At 48.5% G+C, this 15000-nt stretch overlaps 1 protein-coding gene across 1 annotated transcript in view; it reads left to right on the plus strand.

Moving 5' to 3' along the window:
- Positions 1 to 5963: 5963 nt before the first annotated feature.
- The window catches only part of LOC308329129 (transcription regulator protein BACH2-like), a gene marked incomplete at both ends in the record, with an annotated part of 22468 nt that continues 13431 nt past the window's right edge, over positions 5964 to 15000 (plus strand). Inside the window, 4 exons of the mRNA XM_080783336.1 lie at positions 5964 to 6374; positions 10168 to 10493; positions 10606 to 11469; positions 11562 to 11874. Coding sequence (XP_080639462.1) covers positions 5964 to 6374; positions 10168 to 10493; positions 10606 to 11469; positions 11562 to 11874 — 1914 coding nt within the window. The remainder of the gene's footprint in view (positions 6375 to 10167; positions 10494 to 10605; positions 11470 to 11561; positions 11875 to 15000) is intronic.

Consider the following 15000-nt stretch of genomic DNA (forward strand, 5'->3'; position numbering starts at 1 on the left):
TGTTGTACTTCGCCCACACACACACGCACACACACACACACACACACACACGCACACGCACACGCACACGCACACACACACGGTCTCGGTAGTCTTATCACGTGTTTTCATTCATTGTGTAACGGCCCTGGCGGCTCGGAGCAATCGGCAGAATGCATGAAACGGCATAAAATCCTCTGCGGATGGAGTGGGAGGGGAGGGGGGGGGGGGGGAGACTTTGTTCTGGGAACCCATGAGACTGTAGTCGCACGGCCCTGAACCTTGAAGCTACTACTACTACTACTACTACTGTGTACATTCTCCCATCGTCACTGAGGGCCGAGAGCCTAACCCGTTCTGACCTGAGATCAGATTCTAAAATGTCTTCTATACATCCTGACAAGTTTTCATTCTGACCTGAGATCAGATTCTAAAAATGTCTTCTATACATCCTGACAAGTTTTCATTCTGACCTGAGATCAGATTCTATAAAAATGTCGTCTACATCCTGACAAGTTTTCATTCTGACCTGAGATCAGATTCTAAAAATGTCTTCTATACATCCTGACAAGTTTTCATTCTGACCTGAGATCAGATTCTAAAAAAGGTCTTCTACATCATGACAAGTTTTCATTCTGACCTGAGATCAGATTCTAAAAAATGTCTTCTACTTCTACACATCCTGACAGTTTTCTGAAAAAAGCTATGTTTCTATGTCAGTTGTTCTTCGATTCTTTTCAAAAAAATAGCAGACCTACAAGCTCGTAGCGCGCCACTCGGTGGCGCGCTACGAGCTTGTAGATCTGCTATTTTTCAATAGCTATAAAGCATAACTTAATGCTTACACCAAAAGGTGGTTCTCGCCCAAATGGGCTAATTCCCCCCCTGATGAGTAGTAGAACAACATAGTTTTCTCAGTCGGCGACACAGCAGAAGAACTGCTTACCTTTTGCATAGCGCGGCTGCCCGCAGCGCTATGCTAATGGCGCGCAGGGCTATGCTAATGGCGCCCGGAGCTCCTAGCAGACGCTCGATAATCTAATGCTGACGTTGCTGCTCCTCAGTGCTGTACTGTACTGTATGTATGAGCATAAAGTGGGCACAACGGAGCAGCTTCAATATTTCATAGTTATGGCTCCTGTTATGTCTTCACGAGGCTATACTACTACACTACTACTACCCCCCCCCCCATGGCCTTCTGTCTGCTGTGTTCCTGTAATGCGTGTATAGATATACTTCTTGTATGTCTGCTATTTTTGAAAAATCGAAGAGCGACTGACATAGAAGACATTTTTTTAATCTGATCTCAGGTCAGAATGGGTTAAAGGGATTGTGACATTTAAAAAAAAGTTCTCGTTTTTTTTTTTTGGTCGCAGTTTAATATGAAAACCCTGCGTCCCCCGTCAGTCACGCCTCCATCCATATATGGTCACGCCTTGTGACATCACGCCTCCATATTATGGTCACGTCTCGTGACATCACGCCTCGTGACATTGTCACGCGTCATATATGTCTCCATATATGAAGATCACGATACTGACCTCAAAACTGACATGAGGTCAGGAACATTGGGGCAGGTGGGCCCGGCCGGCCCCGTTCCGGCGAGCCTTCCCACGTCCGAAACGGTCGAGAAATGACAGAGTAAAATCGTGTCGCAGCTTTCCGTGCTCATTCCGTGCTGGGACGCGTATACATACATACATACATACATGGGGACACACATAGCTGAGTGGAGACACCCACCGCCCCAAAAACAAGGCATGAGCCATGCGTTGCCACACCGCGGCGTCGGCACCGCTGAGGGCTGCGCGCCGTACCGTAGGTATCGGTTCTAATCATAACCGACGTCGTCAGCGTGGCATGTGAAAGGTCACCTTCGAGGTCAGCCATGCAGGCCCGTCACTATTAATCCATTCTGACCTGAGATCAGATTCTAAAAATAATTCTTCTGAATCCTGACAGTTTTCTGAAAAAGCTTTGTTTCTATGTCGGTCGTTCTTCGATTTTTCTAAAAATAGCAGATCTACAAGCTCATAGCGCGCCACTCGGTGGCGCGCTACGAGCTTGTAGATCTGCTATTTTTCAATAGCTAAAGCATAACATGATGCTAACACCAAAAAGGCGTTCCCGCCCAAAATGGGTTAATCCACTGATTGCAATCATTTGAACTTAATTTGCGATTGTTTCGCATAATCGTTTCCATTCGTCCGCATCAGAAGCATCTGGATGGAATGAAAGTCACGTTTAAATGGATGTCATATTTCCATAATTATGTCCACATCAGTGTCCACGGTAAAAACGGCGCTCTTGTCTTCGAGCTCTTTCAAGCCGCCGTCCCGCCGCGGTTGACCAAATTAAAGGAAATACCTGAATAACTACGTGGAGGAGAAGTGCTAATAATGCAAGGGACTCTTTTCTTTTTCATTTCAATCTATGGGAGGAATGACATCAGGAAATAATAGTCGGAGATTGCGGTCAAAAGAGCACATCCAATGACGGAGATGCTTGTATTAAAATGAGTGCTATATAGTATTATAAGAGCAACCCTTCCTCAGGTGACTGAGAATGCATTTAGCAGACGCTCTTGATCCAGAGCGACTTACATTTAAGCAAAAACAAGATCTGTGCCCACCAGTTCATTCTGTTCCTTTAAATCAGCTGTCTCTCTCCATGTCCACTCCCTTCACTCGCATTCACTGCCAGCTAACTCACTCACACCCACATTCAATCAGGTGTTCTTTTTAAGCAGTCACTACTCTGTCCTTGTGACTCTGTGCTTGTTCAGCAGTGGTGGAAAATGTACTTAATTGTTTAGAGCTGTGTCTCCGTGCACAGATAATCTGAGATACTGTAGCACATGAGCAGAGCCACACCGCCATACTAAATGCAATAGCTTTGCAATAAATGGTTAATGGTCCATCTGAACTGAAGAGTCTTGAGGAAATTGGGCTGTAAAAAGGCATAAAGCCCTCATTACTGAGTGGTGAAAAAACAAAAACAACACAGGCCCCATGTCTACCGAGATGTGGAAAAAATGATCTGTTCAGATGAGTCACCCCTTCAGCAAATGCCTCAAAACTGTACTTAAGTAATAGGCCTATACGGTAGTTAAGTAAATGTACTCGGTTACATTTGCACCCTTCTTCCTGGAGAGAGGAAATGGCACGTGTGTTAATGCAGTGAAGATGTGCAAACAGGAAGTGTCTCTGGGTTGGTGGGGGGGGGGGGGGGGGGGGGGGTTGTCCAGGTCAAGTAGAGGTCGGTCTTAACTTGTGAAGTTGCTTCATCAACTTTATTTAAAAATATATCGTTGCTGTTGGGCAGAAAGCTTGTTTTTACATATTTATTTCAGCCTTTCATGTTCTTTTTCATGTTCTTTTTCGTACTCGGCGCACGCACGCACCGTCACGCGCACGCACGCACGCACACACGCACACACGCAGGCACGCACGCACGCACAGACAGACAGACAGACACGTATGTGCATGTAAGCTAGCCTGTCAGGCTAATATATGCTGGTGAAATATGTCACACACACACACACACACACACACACACACACACACCACAGCAGACAGGATGATGAAACATCTGGCAAGGGTTTTATTTACGATAGCGGTGCCCTCCCCACTCCACTCCCATCCCAGAGTATTCCTGAAAAAACTCACCCTGCTTTCATTGTGGGCAAAAATCCCACATAGCTGGCCTGGAGGAGATACAACTCCTGGCTGGAGGAGATAGAACTCCTGGCTGGAGGAGATACAACTCCTGCATAGTGTGAACAGCCGGGTTGATTCACAGACCAATATGGCGCTGGGTTTCTTCTGCTATTTTCCAATCGATTTCCAGAGCTGTTTTTATTGCTAAGTCGCCACATAGAGTGTTGCAGTCGCAGTCCCCGACGAGAATTTTCCATTCGTTTTTTTTAGCCTATTCGGTTTTGGCCTGAATAGGCAGATAATATATCACAGAATAGTGTATGCAATTAATGCATTCAAAAGAGCTGAATCAATGTTTTACGGACCCATAATAGTGATTGTTATTTAAGTTAAGTTTTGCCATAAATCAGGTAGCTTTAAGCAATGGTAGGCCAAGAATTTCCCTTTAGGTGCATCCCTAACTACAATGTAGTCACAAGTAAAAGTCCGGAATAAAAGTCCGGAATAAATAAATCATCTTAAGTATTGATATAAAAATGTACTTAAAAATGCCCACAAGTACAAAGTATAGAGTCATTATACAGAATGTTTCAAGTTCGGGACCTGATGGAGAGCTGTGAGATCATTGGCCAACGGGGGGTGGGATATGGAGAGCTGATTGGCCAACGGGGGGGTGGGATACTGGGATATTGGAGAGCTGTGATATGATTGGCCAACGGGGGGTGGCATAAAAGGCGCGTGGCGCTGCAGCAAAGGCCCTGACGCTGGGCCTAACGCTGGCCCTGACGCTGGGCGCTGCCCGTTGAAAAGCTATGAATCAGCAGAAATCAGCTCCCTGAGCACTGGCTGAGCTCACACACACGCACACACACACACACACTCAAAAACACACACACACACACACACACACACACACACACACACACACACACACACACACACACACACACACACACACACACACACACACTTACACACATGGGTAGGCAGGCACAGCCAGGACAGAAAAAAAAAAGTTACACAGTCGCAATCATGCTCATGAAGAATCACAGGCACGCGCACGAACACACTCACACACACTCACACTCGCACGCACGCATGCATGCACGAACACACGCACACGCACAGTGAGAGCGCAGGCAGGGCAGATCAGACCGACAGACTGCATGCTCAGCTGTCTGCGAGGGTTTAAGTGCTGCAGCATTGAAATCAAACACAAAGGGAAGCTCCCTCCCCAGCTCCCTCCAGCTCCCTGCTCGCTGCTGCTGCCTGGAGTCACCGGAGCTGCCGCTGGACGGAGCGTCCACCCTGGGACAGAACATGTATGCACATCAACACCAAATTCATCAAATAAGACACGATTCTGTCAACCAAACGGTGCATCAAATGATATTTTCTTTTTCCTTTTTTTTTAATTATTATTATTTTTTTTTAGTTGGGCTACTACATTTGTATTGGCTTTTATTTCCTTAATGTAGTTCCTGTTGAACAGAAACCTCTTATCACCACACTGTATACTGTATACTTAAGCAATATTACACGAGAGGGTGTTGGTTTAACGTGATTATTGCCACGACAGTGATGCGGTCAGGAACGAGACGTAGTCGAGTTCCGCAAGCATCACTGATGCGCGGTCATCTTGGACTCATTCAGGATGGGCGGTACTTCCCACGCCACCTATCCGTTTACCAAATCACTTGATGACACCTCTGTTTTTTGGGACATTACGCACTCCAGACCCTTTCTCTTTTTTTTCCTAAAGTTGATTCAAGATTCAAGGTTGTCTTTATTTGTCTCCCTTGGGAGAAATGTGTCTAAGGAGACAGAGTCACAGCTGCATACAAACAAATAACAGACACGTTCACATACGAAAAGGAAAAAACACCATGAAACACCTAACATACACAAAACAGAATATATTGCACACATTCCCTTGATAAAGTAAACTAGATTCTGATTCTAGATTATTTTTATTAAATATATTTTTTATCCCACGATTTTGTAACCCATTTTTCACCCCTGTGTCAATCATCTAATGTGATCCTGGGCTCTACACACCCTCCACCAACCTAGTCCCCATATACTGTATATGGGAGATAAGGGGAGAGCAACGGACTTGAACTCATGCTTCCTTCATGCCTGAGTGTCCAAGTTGCTCCTTTACACCTGACAGGGGGGAGTTTCCCTGGTTGGACGTATAGCGCGTGGAAGGAACACGTTATTCCAACCAGTTCCTTTCCCCTCCATCAGGCGCCCCGGCTGATGATTCTAGATTCTGATATATCTCTCTCTCTCCCCCCCTCTCTCAGGGTACAAGCGGAAGGGATGTCGGCAGGCGAGGAGCACGCCGGCGGCGACGGCGGCGTCGCCTGCTGCGGAAGAGAAGGAGGAGGAGTCGACGTGGCGTCGGGGGCGGCGCCGCCGCCATCATCATCATCGCCATCATCGCCAGCGGCGGCCCAAGCCCCGCCCCCGGCCCCGCCCCCCATGTACGTGTACGAGTCCAAGGTGCACTGCGCCAACGTGCTGCTGAGCCTGGAGGAGCAGCGGCAGCGCGGCATCCTCTGTGACCTCACCGTGCTGGTGGAGGGCCGCGAGGTGCGCGCGCACCGCGCCGTGCTCGCCGCCAGCAGCCGCTACTTCCTGCAGGCGCTGCTGGGCCACGGCGGGGGCGGAGGCGGGGCCGGCGGTGGCGGCCGCGGGGAGGCGGAGCCCGTCATCAGCCTGCCGGATAAGGTGAGACGACGCTTTTGGCAGCAAATTTATATTTAAGCAATATTTACACGAGAGAGGTTTTAAAGGAGAATTCTATGCTAGAAGGCTTTCTTACCTTTCTTTGTAGTTGTTACGTCCCCACCAAAGAGGTCCAGGTGTTATTTTTTTGTGCAAAAGCTCCTTATTGGCTGTTTTCCCTACCATAAGCCCTCAATTAATTGAATTGAATTGAATTGAATTGAATTGAATTGGAATTGAATGGGGCTATGGGGTGTTGTGCTAATTCTCTTATTTCCATCGTTAATTTTTGTTTTTTTGTATATCCTCTCTTCATAATGTAAATAATATCCCAAGAGGCACACTTTACTACTTATTTCGATGGAAATAAGCGAATTAGCACAACACCCCATAGCCCCATTCAATTCAATGCAATTCATTGAGGGCTTATGGTAGGGGAAACAGCCAATAAGGAGCTTTTGCACAAAAAAAAACACCTGGACCTCTTTGGTGGGGACGTAACGACTACAAAGAAATCATGGAATTCTCTCCTTTAACTCATTCATCGCTTTTAAGAAGTGCCAAAAAGTCCCTAAGCGCCAGTCTCTATACATTTTTTTATTTAATTTAAATTTTCATTTTTTTGTTTAAAAAAAAAAAAAAAAAAAAGATTTTTTTTTTTTTCTTTTTTTTGGTCCAATGTTATACCCGTCTGAAAAAGACGACAAAGACGTCGTTGGCGCTGTGGGAGTTGCTAAAAAAGAGGTCAATTAGGTCGTTGGCAGACATTGAGTTAACGTGATTATTGCCACGACAGTGATGCGGTCAGGAACGAACGAGACGTATAGTCGAGATCCGCAAGGATCACTGAAGTGTGAAGGGTGTTCAATAGCACTGATTTATAAAAATTGACTTTCTCCTGGACAGCAACGATATGTAATAATATATATAAATCTACAATAAAACACATTCAGAAAGCTATTCATTCCATGTGGGCCTCTAATAGAAAAGCAATGACATGGCGTTTTGACATGGTGATGTTGTGACGTCGTGTGTCTTGTGTGTCTTGACTCGTGTGTTCTGCACAGAGTCACACAAAAGACTGCAGGGTACTTTTTTTCGTCACACTATAGCCTAACTATTGATACTCCCACATCAGAACAAAGGGATTTAAGTACAATGGAAACTAGTCACTGACTTTATTGTGACAGTATTTTATATCCTTGACATTTCTGTGAGAAGCATGTCAAATGTGTTTTTCTTTTAACCTTGACGACTAACGAATCAAATCAAATCAAATCAAGTCAAAGAAAAAATAAATTGGTTGAAGTTTCCCCTCAAGTATCCTCTCTCTCTCTCTCTCTCTCTGTGTCTCTCTCTCTTCCCTCTCTTTCAGTCACACATAAACACAGACAGATTGAAGCGATGTGAAAGCATAGACTTGGGCGCTGGTGGTAATATTTTTTGATTAAAATGATCGATGATTGTTTTTCTTAATCATTATTTATTATTCAAAAATTCGAATCGATTAGTCCCAATAACCCATTTCGACCTGAGGAGAATTCTACAAATGCCTTCCAAATCCTGACGGTTTTTCTGAAAAAATTACTATGTCAACATTTTCATATCTAGGACCTCAAAAAATATCTGCATTTGGCCGCCATCTCCCATCTGAAAATATGTTGTTCCAGGGACCCCCCCAGAAGCAAAGATTTGAGTTAAAAACATTCGCTCTGAAAGAATATATATTCAAAGATTTGCGCCACAGAACACATCCGAGTGTGTGTGAATGTTCACAGGACACATCCGGGTGTGTGTGAATGTTCACAGAACACATCCGGGTGTGTGTGAATGTTCACAGGACACATCCGGGTGTGTGAATGTTCACAGAACACATCGGGGTGTGTGAATGTTCACAGAACACATCGGGGTGTGTGAATGTTCACAGAACACATCCGGGTGTGTGAATGTTCACAGGACACATCCGAGTGTGTCTCTGGGTTTTGTTGCCTCCGTACGTACGCCGGGCGTCTGCGGGAGCGGCCCGGTGATCCCAGCTGGCTGACATTAGCATATAATGGCCCAGATCTGTCACATTGATTAATATGTCTCTTTGACTCCGCCTCGTTCAGTCATAATCGCCAGCAAAGCGCCTCGGCCGCTTCACGAGTCAAACTCTCCACACTGCGCTATAGCGCTCCACGAACGCCATGAGCCCCACTGTACCCCACACACTCCTTCACCAGCACCAGCCCCCACTGTACCCCACACCAGGGCTCCAGCGTGCGACTTAATAGGTTGCATACTGTATGATACTTAATTTCTTAACGTGCAAGTTAAAATTTAACGAGGTCGCACAGGTGCGACTTGCTGGAAGGATGAGTGGAGGGGAAAAAAAACATCCCGCAGTGCTTGCCCGTTCCATTGATAAAAACATTGGACGTTGGCCTGACGCCCAGTGTTCAAAGAACGATCGTTCACGAAAACCCACCAATAAGCCCTTCAGACTTGGATGGTCAGAGCGGCGCGATGATCAGTCATGATCTACACAGACAGCCGACTCCCGAACTGTAAGCACTAAGCTCCCGACCCAAACAATGAGTGAGGAGGTAAACTTCGGAGGGGAGGGGAGGGGGGGGGAGGGGAGAGGAGAGGAGAGGAGAGGAGAGGAGAGGAGAGGAGAGGAGAGGAGAGGAGAGGAGAGGAGAGGAGAGGAGAGGAGAGGAGGCTGCTGATGCCAGCTGAAAATAGACTGCTCATACGCAGCGTCGCTGATGCTGTGCACGTGCACACCGATTGCACCTACAGTATGTGCACAAGACACACATGCAGAGATGCACATGTGCTCGTACACACAGCAACGCATACTTACGTACGTGCACGCACACACACACACACACACACACACACATCACACACATGTAGGTGATGGTATGGGTGTGTGTGTGTGGGGGGGGGGGGGGGGGGCTATAGGGATCTGAGCAAAGGGAGAAGATGGAGACAGAGATGAGGACGACAGGAGAACATGGATACTGTGTGTGTGTGTGTGTGTGTGTGTGTGTGTGTGTGTGTGTGTGTGTGTGTGTGTGTGTGTGTGTGTGTGTGTGTGTGTGTGTGTGTGTGTGTGTGTGTGTGTGTGTGTGTGTGTGTGTGTGTGTGTGTGTGTGTGTGTGTGTGTGGATACAGTACTGACTGACTGGAGGAGAGATGGTGTCATCTCCGCTTCAGCCATCTGTCACACACACACACACACACACACACACACACACACACACACACACACACACACACACACACACACACAATAAATTCAAATTCAATTCGAACATGGATTCGACCAGAAATATATTTGAGGCACTGGCCAATGCCGATATACTTCATTGTGGAAACTGTATTTTTATTTGTATTATTTTCTTTACGAATTGCATAAGCCACCTTGAGACATTTAGACCTAAGGACGATTCTACAAATGTCACCTGGAATGTGTTTATTTAGTGTAAATTTCACAAGATTTTAGTCGACTAAATCTACAGTTGCTTTAGTGGGCTTTGATGCCGTCATAATGACTGTTTTAACACTGTTTTAACAGCCGATCTACAAACTTGTACAAGCTTCTATTTTTAGCACTGGATCTCTTGTCCACTAGTCCCTTCCTAACATTTTAGTCTAGTTTTTATTTGTTGATGAAATTGTCAATATATTTACTTAGTTTCCATTTAGTTTTCGTCTCTGGAAAAACGAAAAAATTTCGTCTTAGCTTTTAAACTGACCCTTTTCTCTCCCTCTCTAACGCGTGTGGAACTGTCGCCCTCTGCAGGTGACGGCCGAAGGCTTCGCCCCGCTGCTGCAGTTCGCCTACACCGCCAAGCTGGTGCTGTCGCGGCAGAACATCCGCGAGGTCATCCTGTGCGCCGACTTCCTGGGCGTGCACAACCTGGAGGACTCCTGCTTCCGCTTCCTGCAGGCGCAGCTGCAGCAGAACGACGACAACGAGGACGGCGGCCGTGACAACGGCGGCCTCGGCGACGACCTCGGCGTCACGTCCATGATGGACGTTCCCGACGGCGAGGGGGAGGAGTTTCAGTCGGAGGAGGAGGAGCCTGGAGAGGCGGGGTTACGGTGTCCCAAGTACAGGAAGTATCAGTATCAGCTGGACGGTGAACACACGATGAAGCACAACGGAGAAAACAACCACCACCACCACCAACACCACCGCGACCTCTCGGCCAGCCCCCCCCTCCGCACGCCCGCGCAGCCCGCGGCTCGCGGACGCCAGCGGACGCCGCCGGCACCACCACCACCACCACCACCACCGCGGCGGTGGCGGTCCGCGGGCCGCGCTCCCCCCCCTCCACCCCCCCCTCACCCCCTCCCGGATCAAAGAGGAGCCCTTCGGCTACGAGGCGGCGGCGCCACGGGAGGAGGAGGAGGAGGAGGACAGGATGGACGACCGGGGCGGCTGTCCGCCGCCGGAGCTAGGCTCCTCCTCCTCCGCCGCCGAGGAGGAGGTCCTGGAGATGGAGCTGGAGGTGGAGGAAGGGGAGGGGGGGGTGGCGGGGGGCGGCGGCCAGCACTCCCCGGGGGGCGGCGTTGGGGGCGGGGCCGGGGGGCCGTCCTCCTGCCTGCGCTCCTACCTCCAGCGGGGCGGGCTGGACCTGATGGCGCCGGTCGGCTCCACCATCCAGCAGCTGCTCTCAGACAGACTCTCCCTGAGCCACTACCGGGGGATGGTCCGCGACCAGGGCCTCCTCAGGGACCGCAATCACCACCACCACCCCCGCCACAAGGGGGCGGCGTCACCTCCCCTCGCGCACCACATCACCGCCTCCTCCTCCTCCTCCCAGGACGGCTTCTCCAACAAGCAGGAGGCGGAGCTCCTGGACCGCCGAAGCAGCGTCATTTTCTCCTCGGCGGTGGGCGGCGAGCAGCGCGGCGGCGGCGGCTACGCCGAGCGGAGGTTCCTGCCGGAACGGGACCCTCCTCCCCCTCCTCCCCCTCCTCAGGATGTCCAGGAAGGGCCTCTTCCTCTCCTCCTCGCCGAGAGCTTCCTCTCGCTGTCGTCGGCGTCTCCCGTCTCCTCCCTCCTCCCGTCCTCCACCGCCGTTCCCCTCATCAAGATGTCAGCCCGCTGCTCCCCCCCTCCTCCTCCTCCTCCCCCCCCCTCCCCCCCCCCTCCTCCTCCTCCTCCCTGCTGCTGGAGCCAATGAGCAGCAGGACGCGTACGTCCAGCTCCTGCTCGTCCTTCTCCTACCTGGAGGACAGCTCGCCGTCCTCCAGCCTCCCCCCGCCGCCGCAGTTCGACGTGGCGTTGGCGTTGGGGGGAGGAGGCGACCAGCGGAAGGCCTCCTCGTCCTCCGAGCTCCTCTTCTCTCAGGGCCGCGCCAAGATCAAGTGCGAGGAGCAGCGCGGGTACGACGTTGGGGCCAACGGGGCCAACGGGGCCAACTCCAGCGACGACTCGGGGTCCTTCTCGGAGGGGGACAGCGACGGCGGCCTCGCCAGAGACTCCGGTGGTCTCCCTGAGGTCAGTGCACTGGGTTCTGCCCTTTAATAACAATAATAATACATTGTATTTATAAGGCGCCTTTCAAAGCACTCAATTAAATTCAATTCAAAGGGCTTTATTGGCATGATAAAACATACGTTTACATTGCCAAAGCAGAAAGAACAATACAACAATACAGCAATACAATCAAAACAAAAATGATGTACATTTGAAGGTCAGAATCTTCAATAGATCAAATTCTATGTACCAAGGTCACTCGATGCAGGTATAGTGCAGGAATATACACAATGATTAGTCTTTAGGGTGGTTGTGTTCCATTTGATATCCTTCTCCTATCACAGCAACTCACAAATCTTGCTGCTGTGTTTGCACATTGTTGAGTTTTTTGTCATTGGTCATGTTTTCAAAATCTCTGTGTGTGGTTGTAATCTGTGGGAAGTATGTGTCTCTGATGTCTTGGTACAATGGACAGATGGTTAGGAAGTGTAGCTCGGTTTCCACTTAATTTTGTGTGCAGTGGGTACATAGTCTGTCTTCTCTCGGATACAGGTCTGCCTATGACGGCCTTTCTCGATCGCGAGACTGTGCTCACTGAGTCTGTACCTAGTTAAAGTCTCCGTACAGGTTAAAAACAGTTAAAAGGAAAACAAAACTAGGGCACAGCTTGCAGCAGAGGTCAGCCATATGCCTGCCTAAACAGGAGTTTGGAATATAGTGATAGAGTCCATGTTTCTGATGTCAGGGGGAGGGGAGGGAGTTCCAGAGGTGAGGGGCAGAGCGGCTGAAGGCTCTTGACCCCATGGTGGAGAGACGGGCTGGGAGGACTTTCAGGGTGAGGGAGGAGGCAGACCTTGAGCCCCATGGTGGAGAGACGGGCTGGGAGGACCTTCAGGGTGAGGGAGGAGGCAGACCTGAGAGACCGGGTGGGGATGTTGACGTGTGGACAAGGTCAGACAGGTATGGGGGGTTATGAATGGCCTTGAATGTGTGGAGAAGGATCTTGAAGTCGATACGGTATTTGATGGGGAGCCATCAAATACCGGAAGTAGCTAGAAGTAGCTAGAAGTATAGCCAAAACACTCTAGAGACGATCGACAACAACGGGAGGTATGATTTAATTCTACCGCGACTAGCGACGGGACCGCGGTGGGCCGTCTGACTCTTTTCTTAGAATTGGACGGAATGATTTTAGATCAAAAGTTATAAACGTTTTAAGATTTCCGTCGGCTAAACTGACGTCCTGACCATTAAATCACATGGAGTGTTGCACAACAGACGCTCCAAAGCCATGCGATCGGTTTTGTTGCATGAAGCGACGCCACCGTGTGCGATGAAGTATCAATCAGCCATTAGTTCAGCCCCCCGGTTCACTGTTCAGTCACAGGTTCTGGGGGTCTTTAGTGTGTATTTGAATTGAAACCAGCCTGTCTGGATTAACCCTGGGGACCCCAGGGGTCTCCAACGTTGTTCAGGCCTTAAGGTCCCATTAGCCGCTGACAACGGGGATGAAGCAGGGCTGGAGCACATCGGCACTATTGCATATGATTGTGTTGCAGATTTAACGAGGACGATTCTTCTAAACTATGACAGTTTTCGGAGAAAACGCTATGTTTCTATGTCAGTGGTTCTAATGGTAAATGGTGCATTTATATAGCGCCGCTTTACATAGATTGTGCTTTACATTCACACATTCACACACCGATTGCGGCGGAAACATCGGGAGCAATTTGGGGTTCAGTGTCTTGTCATTCGACATGTAGTCATGACTGTTTTTTTTTCACTTGCTGAAAATAGCAGATCTACAAGCTCACAACACGTTGCAGCATGACGCGTTGTGAGCTTGTAGATCCGCTATTTTCAGCATGTGTAGTGTAAAACCACATATACTGGATCTCTAGTCCACTGGTCCCTTCCTAACATTTTAGTCTAGTTTTTATTTGTTGACGAAATCATCAGTATATTTAGTCTTAGTTTTAGTCACCATAGCTTAGTTTTCATTTAGTTACCATTTCGTTTTCGTCAGTGGAAAAAGGCAGTCGATGAACATTTTTCGTCTTAGTTTTAGTCGACGAAAACAACTGCTGCTAACTGACTCTCATAACAAATACAGTGTGTGTAGCTCCTACTGTACGTGATGATTCTATACACAATAATGTGTTTTGGACTTGATGTATTCCACCCCCTTATACTCTCCTTGAGTAATGTTTTTGATGCGTCTAGTACAAACAATTGGATGTAGATTATCGCGAAGCTTGAAATACCCAAACAAATGTGGCTTATTATTTGCTTGTACCTTGTCCACATACATTCAGTTGCACGGTGACGGTGAGTGCTTGGCGGGCATGGATGCTAAATGCGTATCCCCTGCTTACTGCGTGCCAGATAGAGGTCCCAGTGGGCTTTAAGCTTCAGGATTGCTTTAGTGATTGCAACAACTGGTATACCTGGCTCCCATTATTTCACGTTGAAGAAAAACATGCTAATGATGGTTATTTTTGTATGACAAGCAGCGTGCGAGGGTTTTTATATAGTATTTGTACTTCCAACACTTTTACTTCTACTCCACTACGTCTCTCAGAGGCTCACATTGTGTACTTTAAATCCACTGCTCTGGGAATCCCCCTCAGTGGGAATCCACTTTTTCACAGTCTTCAGACACAGGTAGATACAGAGATCTCCATGTGGGACACAGACAAGACAGATACAGAGATCTCCATGTGGGACACAGCCAGACAGATACAGAGATCTCCATGTGGGACACAGCCAGACAGATACAGAGATCTCCATGTGGGACACAGACAGACAGATACAGAGATCTCCATGTGGGACACAGACAGACAGACAGATACAGAGATCTCCATGTGGGACACAGACAGACAGACAGACAGATACTGAGATCTCCATGTGGGACACAGACAGACAGATACAGAGATCTCCATGTGGGACACAGACAGACAGGCAGATACAGAGATCTCCATGTGGGACACAGACAAGACAGATACAGAGATCTCCATGTGGGACACAGACAGACAGACAGATACAGAGATCTCCATGTGGGACACAGACAGACAGACAGATACAGAGATCTCCATGTGGGACACAGACAGACAGACAGACAGACAGACAGATACAGAGATCTCCATG

The sequence above is a fragment of the Protomyctophum bolini genome (assembly GCF_963924005.1).
Source record: "Protomyctophum bolini genome assembly, chromosome: 15".
NCBI lineage: Eukaryota > Metazoa > Chordata > Actinopteri > Myctophiformes > Myctophidae > Protomyctophum > Protomyctophum bolini.